Source organism: Balaenoptera physalus (assembly GCF_965194825.1).
Source record: "Balaenoptera physalus genome assembly, chromosome: 4".
NCBI lineage: Eukaryota > Metazoa > Chordata > Mammalia > Artiodactyla > Balaenopteridae > Balaenoptera > Balaenoptera physalus.
The window spans coordinates 142,987,152-143,009,377 of record NC_138891.1 but is presented as its reverse complement, the minus strand read 5'-3'; the positions used below and the strand labels follow the sequence as shown (position 1 = coordinate 143,009,377).

The following is a 22,226-nucleotide window of genomic DNA, read 5'->3' as shown; positions in this document are numbered from 1 at the left end:
AAGAATGAGAGATAAGATATGCAGAAAAGTGCACATACTGTAAGCGCGCAGCTCATTGAAGCTTTCACACACTGACCATTCATGAGAACCCAGCACCCAGCTCAACAAACAGAGCAGGGTCAGTTCCCGAGAAAACCCCCTCTACCCGCTTCCACTCACTACCTGCAGCCCCCACAAAGGGTAACCATGCTCCTGACTTCTAACATGTATGAGTTATCTATGCTTGCAACTAATAATTACCTCAAACCCAGCAGCGTGAAACAACACACATTTACCTCAAAGTATCTGTCGGTCAGTCCAGGCTTAACTGGGTCCCCTGCTCGGGGTCTCATGGGCTGTCATCACGGTCTGGGCTGACTGCCCTTCCTAGAGCTCGGGATCCTCTTCCAGTCTCCTGTGGTTGTTGGCAAAACTCGGTTCCTTGTGGTTGTAGGACTGAGGTCCTCAGTTCCTTGATGGCTGTGGGCTGGGGCTGCTCTCAGCTCCTTGAAGCCCTGCAGTCTGTGCCATGTGGCCCCCTCACACGTGGAAGCTGACTTCTTCAAGGTTAGCAGGAGAATCTCTTGCTCTGGTTTGCTAAGAGGGAGTTGTATATAACATAACCTTTGGCCATCACATCACTTTGCCGTATTCCGTTGGCTGGAAGCAAGTCACGGGCGCCACCTGCCCTCAAGGTGAGGGGATGATGCAGAACATGACTCGTTGAAGGTCGTCTTAGAATTCTGCCCACAAACAGCATTAGCTTAGTTTTGCCTGTTTTGGTACTTTAAATAAAGGAATCATGCAGTTCTATATATGTGTTTTTCTGTGTTTGTTTTCTTTCACTTAACATTATGTCTGTGCGATTCAACTGTGTCATTGTGTGTGCTTGTACATTGTTTGTGCTCATTGCCCTGTGGTGTTCCATTGTGTGACTGCACCATAACTTGTGTATCTGTTCAGGTATTGATGGATACTTAGGTAGTTTCCAGTTTGGAGTCATTATGAATAGTGGTGCTGTGAACATTCTGGAACACATGAGCACATTTCTGTTGGGTATTAATTATTGTAGCCTTATAGAGCTTGACATCTGGTGATGCAAGTCATCCTGCTCTGTTATTCTTCTACAAGCTTGTCTTCATTTTTATTGACCCTTTCCATTTACTTGAATACCATTTATTTTGTTTCCTCTTATTTTTTTTGATGTGGACCATTTTTAAGGTCTTTATTGAATTTGTTACATTATTGCTTCTGCTTTTATGTTTTGGTGTTTTTTTTTTTTTTTTTTTGGCTGCAAAGAATGTGGGATCTTAGCTCCCCAATCAGGGATCGAACCCGCAACCCCTGCATTGGAAGGTGATTTTTTTTTTTTTTTTTTTTTGGGAAAGTGATGTTTTAACCACTGGACCACCAGGGAAGTCCCTTGACTACCTTTTAATTAAAAAAAAAAATCAAACATCAGGCAAGAAAGAAAAAACATGTGCCTATATGTTTACGGGAAAGGACTGAAAAGATATCCACAGAAATGTTAACACGTGTCTATGTTGCACATGTCTTATCTTTAACTTAAAAACAAGGAGGATGAATGACTTCTGAGATCGACAAAGATAAGAATGAGTGAGCGTCTCACTGTCCTAGTCTGATCTCCTGGAGCCCTGGTGACCCCAAGTCTGTTTCGTCCCAGGGACATCCGGAGAGCCATGCATTTGCTTGCCCACTTGTCCACGTGCCTGGTTACGAGATGGTTTGGTGACTCCCTCCTCTTTCGGCAGGACCAGGCGGTTGGGGCAGATGCAGTCTCTGAAAGTCTCAAGGATATTTTGAAGCACCTGGTTAGCTCTGCCTCCCCATCAGTGGTTCTGAGCACAAAGCCTACGGATGTGAGGGAAGTTCAGGTAAACCAGTTCACGGGGTGTGGGTGCTTCATGACCCCCTGAAGGACCACGGTCCACCCGCTTGGAGAATTTGTGTGCATTTCCCATGCTCGCCCCCGACCCCTGCACCTTGCTTCTGCCCACCCCCGTCGTGGTAGAGCTTGCTGGTGGGTGATGACCATGGTCTGGGGCAAAGCTCTGAGTTCAGGGCACAGGGTTCCGAAGCCCCACAGGAGGGAAGGAAGAGGTGTCCGGCCCACTCAGCAGAGTCCAAGCCGAAGTAGCCCAGATCCTCTCCTTTTAGGGACCAGAACTTGACTTTTTGCTGTGCCCCCAGAGCCTGTTGTCTGGGATCGCACCCTTCCAGAACTGAGGTACCTGGGAACTGCCCCGAGGCAGGCAGAGGAAGCACACTGGACCCACAGACTTTTAGCCCAGGACGGGGACAGCCTCCGTCCACACTGCCTCTTGGGGATCTGTCGCCCTCAGGCAGTGTGGACACATGAGGCCATCTCCTCTGTGGGGTCCTTCCCATGCTGACGACCCCCCTCCCCATTCTGGGGCCCTCCCCACCGCCTGATTAGGTGCTAATTCTCTGGCTAAATTCACGTCCAGGGCATTCGCCCAGGACAGCCTCCCTGGGCTTGGTCCCGCACATCTCTTTTGGCGACACATCTAAAAACCTTGGCTTGAGGTGAATTAATTCTCCCAATCATGAGCAGATCTTTTCGTGGTGACTCTGCAAAACATACATTTACAGTCCCTAAAGTTATTTTTCCTATGTCTTTCCAGTATTTTTGTGTGGCATAGTAGAATATCCACTGTTATTATATAGTGGGTGGTGAAGTCATTGTGAAAGTATAACTTTTTTTTTTTTTAAGTCTTTATTGAATTTGTTACAATATGGCTTCTGTTTTTTATGTTTTGGTGTTTTGGCCACGAGGCATGTGGGAGCTTAGCTCCCTGACCAGGGATCGAACCCTCACCCTCTGCCTTGGAAGGCGAAGTCTTAACCCCTGGACAGCCAGGGAAGTCCCTAAAGTATAACTTTTAATATGATTTTTTGATGCAGGCTCTTGGTCTCTGGTTCCCGTTAGGGCATCACCACTGTGCCTGTGTAGAGCCTGGAGACAAAATCTCTTTGATTCACTGCACAGATATCAGGGGATCACAGTGCTTTGTGGTTCGCCCTGGGTGCTGAAGGTTATCAGAACATAAGAAACCTGATGCAGCAGAAGGGGCAGCTGAGTAAGCAGACAAGCAGAGGGAGGGGTTTGTGGGCGTGCGTGCAGCGTTCCCAGGGGTGTGCCGCCGGGTGGGGCTCGGCCCCAGAGATTGGGGGTCAGGCCAGGCTTCCCAGGGGTGAGAGCAGAGGCTTGGCCGTTCTCTCTTTCAGTAATTCTATCCTGGTGGCTTAGTTCAAATCAGAGGTGCCTGTTTTGAATATGACTATACCTTTTTAATGTCAAAATTTGAGAAACTTCACAAAATAGTACTGCCTTTTTAGAATACATTGATTCAGAAAATAAAGGGACCGAGACTACTATAAATTCAATAATGCTTTTAAATAAATTTGTAGAGTGTATGTATCAAAATAACACGCATATTATATTAGGGTACTCTAGAGAAACAGAACCAATGGATGTGTGTGTGTGTGTATAAAATAGCCTCCATAACTGCATGAGCCAATTATATATTTATGTATAAAGTATATATATTTATGTATATAAGGAGACTTATTCTAGGCAGTTGGCTCATGCCAGAGGCTGACAAGCCCCAAGAGTTGCAGGAGAAGCCAGCAGGCTGGGACCCAGGAGAGCTGATGTTTCCACTCAAGTCCAAAGACAGGGAAAAATGGATATCCCGGCTCTAAGGCAGTCAGGCATGAGGAATTCCCTCTTATTTGAGGGAGAGTCAGCCCTTTGTTCTATTCAGGCCTTCACCTGATTGGATGAGGCCCACCACACTAGGGAAGGCAATCTGCTTTACACGGTCTGTTGATCTAAATGTAAATCTCAAGCAGAAACCTCCTCGCAGACATACCCAGAATCCTGTCTGACTACATGCCTGGGCACCCCATGGTCCAGTCAAGTCAACACATGAGATTAGCCGTCACGCATACACAATTGAGAAAACATTGCATCTCCACCCCAGACATGTGGGCTGCTCTGTCCCCAGTGCTCAGGGACCTGGATCTTGAGGACTTCTGGGATTACTTCTTGGCCTCCCAGCACCCGCAGCTCACAGTGGGCAAGGCCCTGGCTCAGAATAATGTTTTCCAGGTGGTGACCTAAGAGCACTACAGTTGCTTGAGATGTTAGTAGGCATCCCCCGCAAAAGCCCTCTGAGGTCAAATCAGCTCTGAGGATCCCTCCCTGGAAGGCTGTCACTGTGCAGAGGCCTGTGATGTCTCGGAGAAGCTTTTCCAGGATTCCCAAATGTTTGTACCTAAGGAGCCCCTTGTAAATAACACTCATAGCCATGAGTGGGAGGAGGAAGCTAGCTTGAGAAAGGCTGGTCTGAAGGTGAGGCCCCACAAGCTTGGGGAGGCTCTCTGTTGGAAACACCTTGATGCCCATTTGAGGATATGGTGATGAAGCAGACTCCAGGGGTACCTGCCTCTGCTTTGTCCCTAGCGTGACACCTGGATGACACTTAGATCCTCCCCACGTGGATGGCAGGCCTGCCAGGAGGTGGGAAGTAGCCAGTGTCCTGGCTGGTGTCACACTTAGTGCTGGTGGGCAGTGGGCCCCTGCATCCCAGGGAAGGCACCCCACTCTGTCTCAAGCTCCTGCCCTGGGTCACGCGTGGCCCCATCTCCGCCCACAGTGAGATTCAGGGGAGTCTTCTCTGGGTGAACGCTTAACTCCCTCGCTTGCTTTCTGTGGGATGTACAAGGCTCCCAAGCAGGGGAAGCAGCTGTGGGTGACTGGTACCCTCCCTCCCCAGTTGTTACAGAGCAGGCCTGGGGGCCAGGCTCCCTCTGAAGGTTTTCCTGAAGATTCCTTCCCTGTAACAGGTGTCCAGCGGCCACTCCCTCTTTCCCACGCTCACTGTTCTTTGTTTTCCTTTCTGCAGCATCTGCAGCGCACTTCATCTACTCAGGAATCCTGCCCTCCCAAACCTCCAAGGGCTCATGAGCTCAAACTATTGGTGAAGAATATCCGAGCCTCGCTGATGAGCCATCCTGGTGCTTCAGGTGGGTGATGGCGCTGCAGGGACACCCAGGTGAGGGCAGGGCACCCGGCTGGCTGTGGATGTGACCGTCTGCAGGGTGAGCAGAGGGGAGGAGGTGCCTTGTGGGTTGTCCGTGGCCTTTGCTTCCTCCTGTGGAAGGGGGTGCCACATGGGGGGATTATGGGTGTCCGGAAGGCTTTGGGCCCACCGGGAACCCTGTGTTGCCCAGAGACGCTGCTATGGAGACAAGACAGAAACATTGCAGAGCGGGTGACTCTTTCTCGGTGATTCTGAGTCACTGCCGAGACCCCGGATGCCGAGTAGCCTGGGACCGGACACATCTTTCCACTGTGGTGTGGTTTTTGCTAAGAGTAGCGATGAGTTCTTTGTATTGTCTGAGAACATCGGGGTTACTTATGTTTATTTGTGGGGAGTTTCCTCCCGTTCCAGAAGTGCAGGTAGAACACACTGAACTACCTAGAAACTCTGTGAATGAAGCTGGGTATGGGTGGTGTTTTGGTAACTCACACCTCGCCCCCTGAGGCCACGCCGCTTAGCAGCCAGGAGGGGCTCCCGGGACCCAGTCGGCCAGGGTTGGGGGTCCCAATTTCTAACCTCTGCCAGCGGGTCCCCATCTGAGTCGGAGTCTCTCCTTGAAAGTGACTGTGGTGATTAGTAAGATGATGTGTGTAGAACACCGAACACCACCCGGTACACGGTAAAGGGCCAACACATTCCAGTCCTTTACCGTTGATTATTGATTACACAGTATATTCACGGCTTTCTGCCATGGGGCAAGCATTGCCTCGAAGCAGACACAACTGTTCACTAGTGAAATGTCCTGTTATCTGGATCAAATACCTCAAAAAGTTTTGACTGAGCTGAGTTAGGTATAAAAACCTACATCTTTGTAAGAGGGAAGTGGGTTCTCTGTGAGGTATCCCCAAATTTAGCAGTTACCCCAGATGCCCTTCCTTTTCCAAGCTGTTAGTCTTGTCCAAAGTGGGGCCCACATCCCTGCTGGAGTAATGTTGCCCCCAGGGAGGGCTCCCACTAGAGAGCTGTGCCCGCAGTCAGAACCGAGGGGGGAACAGGGGCACTTGGGGCAGCCCGGGGCTATGGACATCCAGTGAGAATAGAATCTGTAACCCCAGATGAGGTGCTTTGAGAGTTTGTAAATGGCAAATGAAAGGAACACTGGATCCTCTGAGCCAAGGGTCCAGTGAGCCAAGACCAGACATTTAATTCAGCCTTTCTTTTATATGCAACTAGAAAACAAAAATAAAAGCCAATACGGTGCCCCTCTGTTTGATTACAGGCAACATTAACCCAGTATGTGTAGTTCAGCTGAATGATCCCGTCCAGAAGTTCTCCAGCACCCTCTTGAAAAACACTACCACCCTCACTTGGGAAGAAGAATTCACCTTGTGCGTAAGGGGCCCGGGTTTCCATGCCCACACCTACTCAAGACTGCGAAATTCTAAAACCATTCTGCAGCACTGTTCATACAAAAGAAGGGAGGGAGGGAGGAAGGAAGGGAGGGAGTGAGGGAGAAAAAAAGAAAATATAAAAATTTAAAAAGAAGTATATTAAGCGTCTGAGGAAGCTGTAAGTCAGACATGGATTTCTTTTTGAAGGCAGCTCTTAGTATCGATTCACTCCTCACCGACACACCCACGCCCTGCTGTGACGAGAGATCTGTTGTTGGGCCTTCCACTTGCTTTAGAAACACACACCATCCAGAGCAGAATGGAAGGAAACTTCTGATTGATACCAAAATCTGACAAAGAGAATGGAAAAAGGGAAAATTATAGACCACTTATAAATTATGATGTAGGAATTCTGAGTAATGTATTATCAAATAGAATCCAGTAGCACATTAAAAATAATACACCAAGACCAACTGAGTTCATACCGAAAATGCAAGGATGGTTTAATGTGAGGAGATCTATTAATGAAATCCACTGTGTCACTAGATCAAGGGAGAAAACAAACTTATTATTTCTCTATATGCCCAAAAGATATTCAGTGACATTTAATAACCATTTCTAATTTTTAAAACTTAATTAGAACAAGATTTATGGTCACTTTTTTTCATAAGATTAAAAAAAAAAAAATCACTGTAAGTGATAAGTAGTAGGAACAGTCCCCGCTAAAGTCAAGAGAAGGATACCCACTGTTTTGTTCTAGAAGTACTAGTTAATGCAATTAGATAAGAAAACGAAATAGTACACAAGTAGTGGAAAGGAAGAGGCAAAACTAATCATTACTTGGAGATAATATTATTGCATATTTAGACTACTCCAGAAAATCAATTGAAACTATTTGAAATAATGAATATAGGGTAGAAATAATAATATTATAAAAACTAATATAAATAATATTTCAGTAAAGTAGCTGAGTACAGAAATACAGAAATCAATCACTTTCTGGTATGTAAACAATAAATAATTAGAAAAAGTAATGGAAGAAGGTGTCCCATATATAATATAAAGAACCTTTATAAATTATTAATGAAAATATGGGCAATCTCTTAGAAAACTGGGCAAAATTTCTGTACTAGAAAAGCAAAAGTAAGAACTGTAGATAGCTAGAAACATCTGAAAAGCTGTTCAATCTCAGAAATAGCTAAAGTAATGCAAACTTAAACAAAAGAGATTGTTTTTCACCTTACATGTTGGTAAAGAAAAAGTGCGAAAGGCCTGTGGAAATACTGTATATATTAGAATAATCATTCTGGAAGTCATCAATATGTATAAAAAAAGAAAATCTCTTATATGCATGTACCTTTTGATTGGCAATTGCTCTTTTCCTAAGGAAATAACCACACAGTGTGTGCAAAGATATATGTGTGAGGATATTTATCTCAGCTTGTTTATAATTACAAAATATTGGAAACAACCCATAATTAAGGGTTGGTTATTAAGGAATTGGCTGAATAAAATCTCTTAAGGCCAGATAGTGGAATACTAGACACCTATTAAAAAGGATGTTGCTCTGTAGTTATTGACATGGAAAGATGTCCATGATATCTTAAGTGAAAAAAATAGGTTACAAAGGAGGAGGGAGGTATGTTATGTTCTATATTTGTTTTCAGACAATTATATGGCTATATCTTTCAATACAGTACCTACTAGCCACATGTAGCTCTTTAAATTTCAATTAATTAAAAGTAAACAAAATTAAACCCAGTTCCTTAGTTTGCAGTGGCCTCATTTCAAGTTCTGAATAGCCGTATGTGGCTAGTGGCCACCGAATTTGATAGCAGCTCTACAGAACATTTCCACCATCATTCAGAAAGTCCCATTGGATTACCCTAGGAGACTAGTCACCAAATATTAACAGTAACTATTTCTGGATGGTGAAGTTGCAGATAATCTTTGTACTTTGGTTATATATCTCTGCAGTTTCTTAAATATTGATGGTGATTTGCATTCCTTTCTATCATCAGGAAAAAAAATACTATTTCAAGAAAATACTAAAGCATTTTTAAGGATTCATGGCCCTTCTTCCTTTCCACAGTGAGTTGAATGCCAAGTCGAGGGAGTTGCACCTGCAGATTTCAGAGGATGGGCAATCCTCAGAAGGTGGGTGGTCAGTAGGCGGACGGAGACCCTGCTCTCTGGAAGGGTCATCCAGCGGCCCTGACCAGGGCCTTGGGGTGGGGAGGGCGGGAGACCCAGCAGAGCCTCGGCCCCTCCCCCTAAGCCACTCCAGGTCTTCCCAAGGGAATGTTTGGTTGAAAGTCCATTCTGTTATTAGCAAGGTCAAACATTGTGGGAAAGAGTGTATTCAACTGGTTCTTTTCTTTTTCTTTTTCTTTTTTTTTTTTTAAACAAATATCCAAAATCTTTTATTCAACAGTTCTTGGCTTAGAGCAGTTCTCAACCCTCTTAGCCTTAATGGACCTTTTACTTTTTTTTTTTCTTCAGTTTTTAATTGTGTTGATACATATAACTTAAAAGTTACCATCTTAGCAATTTTTGAGTGTAGAGTTTAGTGGTATTAAGTGCATTCACATGGTTGTGCAACCATCACTGCCATGCATCTCCAGAATTCATCTTACAAAACCAAAACTCTGTCCACATTAGACACTCACTCCCCAGGCCCCTCCCCCAGCCCCTGGCCCCCACCCTTCTGCTCTCTGTCTCCATGAATTACAGCTGACTTTTCTGTATAGAATAAGCCACAGCAGCTTAACTTGGACACATGCTTTAGATACAAGTCAGCAACAAATAGAGGTAAAAATCACTAAAGTGAACATGGACCTGTGTGTGTATGTGTGTAAATCAGTAGTTTCAGTATTTGTTAGGTTTTTAAAAATCCCTATGAACATACCAAAATTGGGAGAGGTGACCCTTCCCTGGCTTATTCAGCTGTGAAACCAAGCCGTCTGGTTACCTCCTAAAGTTACAGAGGCATGGGAAAAAACAATTCAAGCTCCTAGTTATTAGCAAGGATTTTGAGGCACTTTCCCTGGTTCTGTAGTCTAGAGATAACTCGGATGCTCCTGAGATAAGAACTGACATTCCAAGAGAGGGCGTGTGGTCTGAAAACAGGGCGGAACCACTGTTTGCCGAATCCATTCCTGGAGCACCACCCCCGTTGGCTCCATTGGAATTTCATTCCAGTCCAGCTTGATGGGATCTATGAAATTTCAAACTTAAAAAAAAAGAAAAAAAAAAAACTCAGAACAAACAACAACCATATAACCTTTACTCAGGCTCATATATTTTTAACATTTTGCCGCATTTCCTTTATCATTTGTACTCACAATTGCTGGTTGCTCTCACTTTGCTCTCTCTGTCTCACACACACACACACACACACACACGCACGCTCGCACGCACTCACACACGCACGTGCGCGCACACACACACCCCGAGGGTAAATGTGTGCACCGTGTGAGTGTAAGTTTCGGGCATTCTGGCCCTTTACCCTAAATTCTTTAGTGCGTATTTCCTAAGAGTAGGGATATTATTTGTCCACAGCAGTTTCCATCAGCCAAGCCCCTGAGGTCCTTCCTAGTGGTATTTCCCAGTCCTGTGTAGGATCAGATACTACCTCTTGATCGTCACATCTGTAGCCTCCCTTGGTCTGGAACAGTTCCACAGCCTTCCTTTGTCTTTTATGACCTTGACTTTTCTAACACGTTCTGAAACGGGAGCATTTCCCAGTGAGCGAGGCGCACGTCCAGAGTTGGTTCTGGTTGCCGCCGCTTGCGGGCGTCCTGTTCCCATGGAGACACCCCCATGCTCCCTGCTTGTCCCCTGTCTCTTTAGCTCTGTTGGCGATGACGACTGTCCCCTTGGATTTGTTCAAGAAGCAGCCTTCTGGGCCACAGAGCTTTACGCTGATCAGCGGGTCCTCCTCGGGCAGCTCAGCATTGGGTTCGGTCACTGCAGAGGTATGACGTCATTCTCTACGATGCCAAGGCCCAGCTCGACCCACTTGAGAAAAGGGGCATCCTCATTTATGTCTGTCAGAGTCTTGCTCTCGCTTCAACATAAAGCAAGAAGCTTGTCCGAGACCTGATGTTTCCTCCCAGGCATTTCTAGACGCGAATGGTATGCTTCCTGCCCAGGGTTGTGTTTCATTGTCTACCTGACATAACTTGCCGTGATGCCCTTTCACGCAGGCCTAACCCAGAAAGCGCTCTTTTATTTCGTTTGGTCCTCCAGCTTTTGTTCCCATCATTATGTGCTGAGTGGCTGGGTTTGAGCCTGGATCTCATCATCCTGTGTCAGTTCTGGGGAAATCGGTTAATTATAAGTTACTTGTGATACTAAGCGACAGCTAAAGAAATCAGAGGTTATTGAAAGGCAGGCAGCGTGCCATGGCGGGGTGTCCGTCTGCGCTGACTACAAAGCATGTAACCAGCCCTCTCTGCAGTTTTCTTACATCGAACCCGGTGAAGCGAAATCCTGGCAAATGCCTCCACCTGTTCCTGCTGCAAAGATAGAAAAAGACCGCACGGTAATGCCGTGCGGGACCGTGGTCACTACTGTCACTGCCGTGAAAACCAAGCCTCGCTTCGATGCAGGGAGGGCGTCCCCGCTGAGCTCCGGTGAGTTTCCTCCCCGCAGGAACTCTGAAGTCACGCCTCCCCTGTAAACGTCTTGCCTCTATAAACTGCAGAGCGCTGTAGGCTGCAGGATTATCTGTAAGAAAATGTCCTGGTACGGGAAGAATGGTAATTGGCAAGGCTTCTGCATAGCTTTTTTTTTCAGACAATTATCTTTCTATCTTGTCAGACACATGACATGCCAAAGCAAGGTTCAAACCTGTAGTGAATTCTGAAGCTAAAATCTAGATATTAGATGAAATATCTCGTTACATTAAGTACTCCATGACGTTTACGTGGGGACAGCACACTATCTTGAAACATTAGATGTGAGCGGCCAACATAGAGTTTCTTATGTTAAAAATCATTCATTCGAAGGCTTGATGTGCAGTCATTTTAGATCTAGCCAAATTCTGTACCTGTCCCCATAGCCACTGCCCTGGAGACAACTTCTGTATAAGTGTATGATTTATTATTTTTTAAAATTTATAATGTGTTCCTGCCTGTACAAAAGTATTATCATCCCAGAATAAATCACTTGGCACTGTTCTTGAATGCAAAACAGAAAGTGAAATTCCGGCTTAATTAAAAGGTTTCTGAAATTTTATTTAAACCTGGGCTTCCAATGCCCCTCTTGGGCATTCCTCCCCTCCCCCAAAAAAGAATCAGAGAGGTTGTTAAAAATATCTTAAGGTTTGCCTCTTAACCTTTTCCAACTGCATGAAGTAGAGTTGAAGTGAGGTGTGATTTCAGTTTCCAGTAACTGTAATGGTCAGGCAGCTTTCGGCGGGCTGTTGTAATCAGGGTTTCTCCCGGGCAGAATCTCCCCTGAGAACACCTGTCAAGGTGAAGGTCATCGAGAAGGACATCTCCATCCAGGCCATCTCCTGCCACGGCGCCCCCGTCAGCAAGATGTTCTCTTCCTCAGATACAGGTAACGCAAGGCCACTCGAGATGGTCCCCGCTCAGCTCCTTCAGGAGCTGCCCTCGAGGCTCTGCCCTCGAGCCCCGCATCTGGTGAGAAGGACGCTTTTCTTTTTTAGAGTTTGGGGAGAGGTGTTTTAATATAGTAAGTGAGGAACTAGAAGGAGAAAAGGGAAATGCAAGTCGATGGAAGACCAGGAGTGGCGTTGGCATCCCTGCCTTAAGTTTTAGGGAACACTTGAACAAAATAAGCACAAAAAGCCAGCTTATGCGTCACTGTGCAAAATTTCTGAATGTTATTTTTTCTCTTGTTCAACGTACTAGTTAACACGGATGTCATAAAATAAGCAGGACTCAGGGGACATAATCATAAAGGCAATTTATTTTGTCCCCCACTGTCCCCTGAAACCTGTTTAATAGGATTCGTTTCCCCTGGAACTCTGGATGCAGATTTCCCACTTTCATGGCCGCTTGTGTCACTGTCTCTTGGAATCAGAGCATAATCTAAATTTGGGGGTTAAATTTTCTCCCTTCGCTCACGTGTGACCTGCAGGCTGAGAAGGGCCGGGTGGGCAGCTTCTCCCCACCCCCGTCCCCTGAGTCCTGTGTCTGATCCTGCCAATGTCCAGGAGAGGACGGGGGGAGCAGGCATTGGGCAGGCAGCTCTCGTTTGATGGCTGCTGTCTTGGGATGGCCGTGTGTTCTCTGAAGCTGGCGGAAGTGGAAAACTGCCTCTTTCCCTGGGGGAGCTTCCCTGGTTGTTTAGAAGCTGCAGGGTCCCCCCAGCTGCAAGATCCTAGACAGAAGCAATGCCCCTCACTGGCCGCTCCTGGGGGCCCTTTCTCAGCTCTGCTTTGTACCACGGGGGCCCCTTCACCCCGGGCTGATGTCCCCGCTGTGGTTGCCCCTCTGGTCTGTGGGTGCTGGCGCCGGCCCGCACCGTGCAGCCAGGAGCCCTGCAAGCTTGCTTCCTCAGGCCCAGCTGGTGCCTGGCCGGGCTCGCTGAGGACGGACAGGAGCTCTGGGCTCAGCGCCCCCCCGACTGGTGTCCCAAGGCCTGGGACTCACAGCGCAGCCCTCTCCCCAGGTGTCCTCGCCACGTCCCGCTCTTCCCCCTGCGTCGGCAGCCGCAGAGTTCTCAGCCGCTTGGCCCCTCGCCGCCGCCTTGGGAAATGGAGCATCTGTGTTTTTAGAGAGGTTTTAACAGTATCTTACATCCAGCGATTTCTAAAGGATTTCTTCCATTTTATCACTTCCAACAGGCCTAGTTTCTTGAAAGCAAATCCACCTCTACTTCCGAGAAAGATGCTGGGCTGGCCTTCTCTTAAAGGTCTTTCCAAACCCTCCTGGCATTGACCTAGACATTTTCTAGGAAGTTCTAAGTTGAGAAATTTTTTTCTGTAAAAAAAAATTCTCAGGAAGTAAAATTTCCTTTACTACTTTGAGTTGATATCATAAATTTTTTTGTTGTTTAACTGAAAGTTATCATAAAATTTTATGTGTATATGTTTACCAAAAAAAGTTGATCTTCCTTTTGTGGGATATCAATGTATGCTTTAAGTCGTTAAAATATATGTACACACACACACACAAAAATGTAGCATCTGTTGTCAGCAGGCCGAGGCCAAACTGAGAAAAAGTTCCTGGTAACCTCCTGCCCCTTAATCCCATTGTCCTTTTCATTTTCCTGCAGCAGCAGACACCTTAGTGTGAGTTCCAGCATCAGCTCTGAGTGGGAGAGACCTGGCCGGGCATCTCAGCTCCGCCGCCCACCTGGCTGTCTCCTACCTGCCCCATTTCTCAGATGGAAACTGAAAGGCACCTCCCTCAGAGGGCTTGGGGTTAATTACCTGAAATAACGTGCACGGAGCTCTTTGCAGGGCGCAGGTCCGTGTTAAGCACTCCCCACATGTTGGCCCGGGTGTGGAATTAACCCTGGGAAGAAGCAGCTTCTGTGAACCAGCCCTCGGTCGCCCTGAACACTAGTTTTTGTGTTCGACCACTCCTGGGAGGGCCAGGGAGTAGCTGCGCTGCCTTTCAAAGTTCACAATCTCCCCAAACCTCAGAGGTTTCTGTTTTTCACCTCAGTCGAGGCATAATTTACATTCATTAAAGTGCATGATTTGAAGCGCACATCTTGGTGAGTGTGTGTAAACACAGAACATCAGCTCCAGAACCAGGCATCACCTGTCCTGCTCGTAAAGTTTCCCCAGAACCCAGCCGTGGACACTTTTACGTCCGGTCTCTGCTTCCTAGCTTCCAAGTCAGCGTGGAGTACTTGTGACAGGCCGGCTGCCCGCAAAGTCACTGCCTGGCCCTTTACAGAAAATAGTTGCCAACCCCTGCTTAAAGACCAAATCCGTCACCCCAGAAGTTCCTGTCAAAGCTTCAGATTTTGTTAACGTGCTTCACGCCCGCTATTCCTCCGGCAGAGCTACTGGTGCTGAACGGTGCCGACCCGGTGGCCGAAGTCGCCATCCGACAGCTCAGCGAGTCCTCGAAGCTGAAGCTCAAATCCCCGCGGAAGAAGAGCACCATCATCATATCTGGGGTCTCCAAGGTGAGCCAGCCGCTCAGCCTGCGTCAGCCCCGCCCCAGCCCTTGATCAGCGCCAGCGAGTTCCACCCCCAGGTGTCAGGTTACATTCCCTCACCTCCGAGGGGCTATTCGTGGTATTTCGTTTATGCAGCTTATCCTGTTGAGGAAGGAAACGTGAACGTTTCTGACCGGGGATGCTCTGGTTGTTGAAAGGTGGGTGAATCATGTGAAGACAAATTTTTGAAAGAGAAAGACCAGCATGATGTCAGCTCCCCTTTGGGACAGAACCTCCACCCTCATGGCCGCCCCATCTTGGGGAGCTATCACTTCACACATCACACATTTCCAAACCGTTTCCATTTTGCAGTGAATGTTTATGCCTTTCAGAATCAGAGAAACGAAGCTTGTTTTAAAACTCATCCTGATCCCCATGCCTTCCTTCTCCTGCTCTGTGACCTTTGTCCAGAGCACATGGCGGGTGCAAGGCGTCCCTGGTGGACCCCGGGCAGGCAAGGGCCCACATTACAGACCCTTACTCTTTTTTTTTTTTTTTTAAGGGTTTTTTGTTTGTTTGTCTGTTTAAATTTTATTTATTTATTTATTTATTTTTGGCTGTGTTGGGTCTTCATTTCTGTGCGAGGGCTGTCTCTAGTTGCGGCAAGCGGGGGCCACTCTTCATCACGGTGCGCGGGCCTCTCACTATCGCGGCCTCTTTTGTTGCGGAGCACAGGCTCCAGATGCACAGGCTCAGTAGTTGTGGCTCACGGGCCCAGTTGCTCCGCGGCATGTGGGATCTTCCCAGACCAGGACCCGAACCCGTGTCCCCTGCATTGGCAGGCAGATTCTCAACCACTGCGCCACCAGGGAAGCCCCCCCTTACTCTTTTTAACATTTCAGAACAAGCAAGGAGAATGTGAGCAATGGAGGGGTGGGTGGGACATTTGGTAGTTGGGAGGGGATGAGGAAGGTGAATTTTTGGACATGGAGGGTGGGTTGATACTTTGAGGGCATGAGAGGGTGGGACGGGAGGGCATGATGACAGTTGACCCCTTGGCTACTGGGAGAGGGGCCAGAACAGGTCCTGGGAGGTGCCAGAGGTGAGTCACCAATGTGGCCGTAGTGTCCAGGGGCCGGGTGAGTCTCGGGGCTTCCTGAGTGCGCTTCCAGAGGCAGCCAGCAGGGGGCGATGGCGTCTCTGGAAGTGCCTGGCCCAATGGTTGGGTTTTCTTTAGGATGAATAAATAAATGAGTGAAATAAGGACAAGACTCGTGACCGTCTCCTCCTCTGTGCCTTCTCTGAGATTTTATTCTAGATCATTTAGTCCATCCAACCGACTGCAGTTAATATCTTTGCTGATGATAAAATTGTCCCAAACTGAGTCAGCGGGCACTCCTGACTTGGCTCAGAAAAGGGCAGTTGTCACCTGTCACTTAGCAGACTCTCCTGTCCAACTGCCACGCAGATCAGGAACAGCAGACCGGCCCCCAGGTACCCCCGCCATGTCCCTGCAGTCACTTCCCTGCCCTCCGGAGAACCACTTTCCCAGCCCCCAAGCACCTACATCTCTTTTACATGTAAATATAACTCTTAGGATACAAAGTGCATAGCGGTCAGTTCCTCCTTGCAGGAAACACAAAAATGCCGTAGGAACACAGGTTAAAGATAAATCGAATCTGGCACTCCAGAGCTCACATCCTGTCACCCTGTCTGCCATCCCATACGTAGGAAGGATGCTTTTCCCCCAGACCCCTGCAGCCTGCGACCTCGGGCCGACCCGCTGCCACAGGAGACCTTCGTCCACTGCGTTTCAGCCCATGCTTCCCTTAGCTGCCTCCTTGGAGGGCCGGGGCGCCTTCTGACGCTGAAACCGCCAGCCAGGATGTTCGGACCGGGCTGCTGAGGCTTTTCCTCGCCCGCAGCTCCTTCCAAGTATCCTTGGCATCTTCCTTACCGTGACTCTGTCTCTCGCCCCCGGGTAGACCTCGCTATCTCAGGGCAACGGCGCCTCCCTGATGCTGGACTACGTGGCCTCCATGGACAGCACCCGCCAGAAGGATGGCCCGGGCCAGCCAGGGGCGGCCGTGGCCGCTGCCCCACCCGAGGAGGAGGAGGAGGAGGAGGAGGAGACCCCAGCAGGGGCCCGGCTGGCCCTGGAGCCCCAGGAGACTGAGCTGGATTCCTGGGACTCGGAGAAGGAGCCACCGGCCGGGGCGTGGGGCGGCCAGGCCCCGCTGGAGCCCGCTGGGGATGAGCGGTCGGAGAGCTCCCTGAGTGTGTCTGAGCTGGAGCCGGGCTCTTCCCAGAAGCGTAAAGGTACCAGCCCCTCCCGTGCCCTCCCTGCCCATGCCCCCTCACTCCCCACCACTGCCCCCCGCCCCGTGGCTCTGCTCTCCTACTAGTTTCCAGGCTAAGCAAGTTCTCACCCTTTGCTTTCCTTCCCTTCTCCTCTACAAGGGCACCCCACCCTCAGCGCCCCCACACCTACAGGGACACCTGCGCTGAGCATCTGAGCCCATTTAGAGCCCACGGGCAGGGGTAGGGGGTGCGGGCTGTATTCAGAATCCTTCCGCGTGTGAGCGGCCGGGTCACCTCTCTTCATTGGAGGCAATTTGTGTTCATGGCTAGAAGCGCCCCTTCCTCTGTCTGGGCACTCCTCCCCGCAGGCGTAGAACTACCCAGAGCATTGAGAGGGGTCACCGAGAGCCGTGTACCACGATGGAGCCAAAGAGGCCAGCCGGGCAGAGACCGGGGTTCCCTCAGCTGCCGAGATGGGCACCCCTCCCCTTGTGTGCCTCTCAGACTCTCCCCTCCAACGGAAAGCAAACCAGACGTCCCCACTCGACCCTAACAGGGTCCATGGGGAGATGAGCTCCCTAGAAAATTAGCCGATTAACTTAATATGTGTGCAGTGGTGAGGGAATCATTGCATTAGGAAAAGCGACTGTTTCCCATTAGCGCTAAATCAGTGCTCTAAATCTGTAAATGTCTTCAGCGCGTGCAGTTTTTCCCAGACGGTGCTTTGGCACGATGGTGACCTGAAGATACTTGCCGAGGGAATATAGTCCAGAGGCTCGGGCCAGTTCTAGATGTGAGGCTTCAAGACTCACTGAGTCTCAGCTCCCTCCTCTGTGAATGGGGATGTGCCCACCACGTGCGCCCACCTCCCCGAGAACCCCACCGGCCAGGCGGTAATAGGAGAGCCCAGTGCAGAGGACAGGACGGGAGAGCCCAGGCAGGGGCCGGAGCCAAACCAGCAGTCCTGGGTGCAACTCTGCACCAAGTCCCGGCTCCCCGGCGAGTGTAGACATTAGGAATCTCGGCCACTCGGGTCGGGAACCTTGGAGCTGCTCTGTCCTTGGTGCCGCGGACCAGTGGTTCCTACGTGGGGCGATCGTGCCCTCTCCCCGGGGGACACTGGCCATGGCTGAAGACCGTTTCAGTTGGCACAGCTGGGGGCAGAGGGTGCTGGGGGCTTCAGGTGGGTGGAGGCCAGGGGTGGCGCTCAACACCCCACCGCAGCATCACGTGGCCCCAGTGTCCACGGGCCCGAGCCGAGAGCCCCGCCGGGGAAGGTCGGCTTCCTGCCTTGCCCTCCTCTTTCCCGTTCGCTTCCTGGGCTCCCCCATGACCCACCGCCTCGCCGGAGCAGAGCGGGACAGATGGGGTGGAGGCAGAAGAAGAGGAGGGGAGAGAGGACGGAGCAGGATTCCTGGATGTGATTTCCAGACCCTGCGATGAAGACTGGACTCTGTCTGCCCGCTGCCTGGTCCTGGCGCCTTATCCCCAGGGCCCTGTCGGGTGGCTGGGAGCAGCGTGGGGGTGAGCCCTGCGCTCTGTGGTGGCTCCCTGGCTTCTGTTATGGAAAAGGTGGCCCGGCTGCTGGTCCACAGCCCAGCATGCGCCCCCCGGCCTCGGCTTTGTCTTGGGGCCAGAGCAGCCCAAGGGGGCTCACCAGGACCTGAGGAAGGCAGGTGGGCGCTGGGCAGGGTGGGGTGCAGGTGGGCTGCCCCGTCTGTGACCTGATGGACCAGCAGCCCACCTCCTCTTCTCACAGAACCCGCCCCTCCCTCCTGCCGTCCGTTCATTCTGGAAGGCCGAGCCTCACCACCCCAGGTCCGTTCCGAGACCGCCGTTCCTTCGTCCCGTCCCTCCTGCCCTGCCTCCCTCCCTCCCTCTGCTGTCCCTTCCAGGGAGCTCTTTCCCTTGGGTTTCCGTCCTTGCTGTGTCCTGGCCACCCTGCTCCTCTCTCGTCATCAGCCAGGTGGGTGACACCCTCACTCTTGGGGACCTGGTGCCGGCAGGTGTGCCCTGTGCTGCACCCTGAGGCCTGGCAGCTGGGGCCGCACGCGGACGCTGAGCCAGCAGTCATGCACCTTGCTCTTAGCGCTGCACAGACCCGGGAGTTTTTAAAGGGACCCATTTGGCAGCGTTTTAAAAATTGCTTTTCATTCCATTGTTTCCTGAGAGATTTGCACTTGGCATCTCTACGAGATACTGTCAGAACCTTAGATGATTACGCTTTATGGGTACCAAATAGTTTTTCTTTTCCACCAGAATTTTTTCCACACTGGTGATCTAGGGGGCAGCTCTGTGGAGTTTTCTCTCCTTTGTAAACTGAAGCCTATTTTTCAGTTCAAGAACCACCTGCATCTCCTGTCATAGGAAGGAGTTGGCTCTAGCTTTCCAAGACTGCCTATTTAGAACTCCCCCGGACCTCTGCTGATTGGAGAGTCCTTGTTCCTTGTACATATGGTTATGATGCAGGCAAGACAGGAAATGCATTCCTCCAATTTGGTTTCATTTTTAGCTTAACAAAGCATTGATGTGCTAGTACAAATATGTGAATGTACTTAATACAACCGAACTCTACACTTAGAACTGGCTACGATGGTGCATTTTATGTTATGTGTGTTTTACCACAAGTAAGAACAAAAGCATTGGTGGAGACTTTGAAAAGTATTAAAAAGGAAAACAAAAACAAACCTTGCCAAGCATCCTGCACAGTAACGTCACGTGTTGTATATAACGCAAATGCTTCAAACTCTTACCATCTCTCGTTCTGATTTTGCTGTTGCAAACTTTTCTTTTCACCTCTTCCTTCTCTCCATCTCCTGCTCATCCCCTTAAACTTAAGAGGATCGCTATGCCAACCAGAATTAATTGCCTACACAGTAAGTTATTTTTGTTTTTTATATATATTTTTTAATTAAGTATAGCCTTGCTATGAGAAAAGCACATATCATAACTGAGCCGGAAGTTAACCCCTCCCCCCTTCCTTTTCCCTCCCATCGCTTTCCACTTTGACTGTCCCCAGATGCCAGTTTTCCCATCTTCCTCCTTCAGAGTGCCCTGGTCTGGTAGTAGAGGGCCATCGTCTCAGGGGAAGGCATCCCTGTGTTAGCTGACGCGACAAAACAACCTCGCCAAGAGATACAGACAGACCGACTCCCTTAATTGTCCTTGGTTCTAAAAAGTCGTCACTTCTGTAATTGGGCCTTCCGTGGTTCCCCTTATAATCTAAAGCTGTTCTTTGGGCAACAAACTATAATTTATAAGGTTGCTTTTGGTCACTGTTTTCCTACCTATAAGATGTTAAGATGTATTCTTCAATGAGCAATTTACGTCTGTTAAACTGAGATGAGTGGGAATAAATTTGGGAATATTTGCAATATTAAAGCTATAATTTAGAATAATTATTTTTAATTCCTTCATATATTTGTTTATACCTTAGCCTTATGATTGTTTTTTTTATTAACCTTTAGTCTTATGATTGTTTTTAGAACCTGGGAAAGATTTTTTTTCTCTTCCCTGTCCCATCTAAGATTTTGGTTATTTGCCTTAAATTTCACATAACCTGTTTCCAAATCTTACCTTCAGGCATCTTTAAGATTGGGAGTGAGGTCTGAGTCTTGCTTCTTGCCTGTTGGGTGGATGAGGTAGCCCAGAGTGAAGGAGGTGGGCTTATTAAATCCAAACGGCCCCAGCTGCCTTGCCCCACTGATGTGAATTTCCCTATCAGCAGAGGGTGACAGATTCTGTGGGCCCAGAGTCAACTGTGACATACCAAACTAGAGTTCTTCCTCGGTCAGGGTTCTCCAGGGAAGCAGAACCAATAGGTTCTGTATTTCAAGGAACCGGTTCGTGTTGACGAGTCTGAAATCTGCAGGGCAGGCAGGAGCTGGCGCCACAGTCTTGGGGCAGAATCTCCGCCCCGGGAGCCTTCCTTTTTGTTCTCAGGCATTCAGTGATTGGATGAAGCCCACCCACCTCACTCCGGGTTGTCTCCTAGAGCTCAGGCACTGATGGGAGATCTGGACCACGTCGACCAGGAGCCTTTCCTGCAGCACTCAGCTCAGTACTGGGATGGAGTCACTGGGCGCTCTGGGCAAACTGGCCTGGGAAACCGAGCTCCGATGTCCATTAGTCACGGCCGCCTGCCAGCAGCCGAGGGGGCACTCGCCCGTCTGAGCTACGACCTCACACCCGCCTGCGGTGCAGCCAGATTGGTGTCCACTGAGCCCACCTGTGGCCCTGTCCTTCCGGCGTTAACTTACCCCAAAGGTCGTTGTGCTTTACTGGCCAAGTTTCAACGGACGATGACATTTTTATTTAGTCATGAAAATGGAATAACCTCTGTTTGTGCTGGTTATTCTTCACGTTTGATGGAATCTGTGTCCAATCTGTGGACCCTGGAGATGGGCTCACATTGCTAGAATGTTCTGTCCTACCCAGGCCACCAGCATGCCTCTCGGGAGATTTACATCATTCTGGAAAGCCTGTCAGAGTCGTTCCCAGAGAGCAGGGCTCTGCTCTGCGATCCCTCTGAGAGCTGTATCCATCTCGCCCTCCAGAGGCTCCGCCAGCGGCCACCCGCAGACCGGCGCTCCAGACACTTACTGGCCACTTCCAGCTCAGACGCCATCCTTAGCAGCACGGAAGAGCCAGGCTTGAAAGCACGGCTTTGTAGGGCAGAGCACGTCACCCCTCCGAGTCTCTGCTTCCTTATTTGTAAGCGAGAGATAAGAGCACACTCAGAGGTGGCTGGGAGATGTAACCGGGGCTCCAGCCTGTAGATTTGCAAACCTCTTTGTCTCCCCTCACATGACTGTCCTCTGTCCAAGAAGCCCACGTCCCCATAGAAGCCATGACAAGTGGTGTCAAGTTAGGGGAAACGCGGACCTGGTGAGCTGTGCACGTGACCTCAGGACGATGCACACCAGGGCACACGTGACAGCATCTGGTTCAGGCGGTGACGCGGAACAGGCAGAGTTAACAACACAGCACACCTGCTCCAGAGGGTGGGCGTGAGGACCAAGAGCAGAAACACCGCGTTGCAGGCCTGTCGGGGCAGCGCAGCCGACATGGGGCTGGCTGGCTGGGGCGGGGATGCTGTTGAAACAAAGCACGGCCGGCAGGGCCGTTTAAACAGTTATGGCCAACACGTCTCCTCTACCGGCTCTGCTCCCAGGACGCAAGTCCTTGCTGTTTTATGTTAATGTGACGAGAACTCGAAGTTTAGGCGTTTCAGGTGCAATGTCATTTAAACGAGAGAAAGCGACCGCTTGGAAGTGTGCAGACTCCCTTTTTAAGGAGTTTTGAGCACAGCTGCCCCTTGCCTGTTCCTGTGTTCTGGTTTCTCGCTCAATCCAGGGTGCAAAGCCAGACCCTC

At 49.5% G+C, this 22,226-nt stretch overlaps 1 protein-coding gene across 9 annotated transcripts in view; it reads left to right on the top strand.

Annotated features, from left to right (window-relative positions):
- The window catches only part of C2CD2 (C2 calcium dependent domain containing 2), a 61,191-nt gene that overhangs the window by 31,914 nt on the left and 7,051 nt on the right, over positions 1 to 22,226 (top strand). For 4 of the 9 annotated variants that reach the window (XM_082458789.1, XM_082458795.1, XM_082458790.1 and 1 more), the window contains 9 exons: positions 1,752 to 1,874; positions 4,932 to 5,052; positions 6,349 to 6,457; positions 8,553 to 8,617; positions 10,313 to 10,437; positions 10,923 to 11,097; positions 11,915 to 12,028; positions 14,451 to 14,578; positions 16,537 to 16,870. In XM_082458789.1, the coding sequence (XP_082314915.1) occupies positions 1,752 to 1,874; positions 4,932 to 5,052; positions 6,349 to 6,457; positions 8,553 to 8,617; positions 10,313 to 10,437; positions 10,923 to 11,097; positions 11,915 to 12,028; positions 14,451 to 14,578; positions 16,537 to 16,870 (1,294 nt within the window). Of the gene's footprint in view, positions 1 to 1,751; positions 1,875 to 4,931; positions 5,053 to 6,348; positions 6,458 to 8,552; positions 8,618 to 10,312; positions 10,438 to 10,922; positions 11,098 to 11,914; positions 12,029 to 14,450; positions 14,579 to 16,536; positions 20,251 to 22,226 lie in introns of those variants that run through there. The other 5 variants (XM_082458794.1, XR_014262703.1, XM_082458793.1 and 2 more) reach the window with 5 other exon arrangements.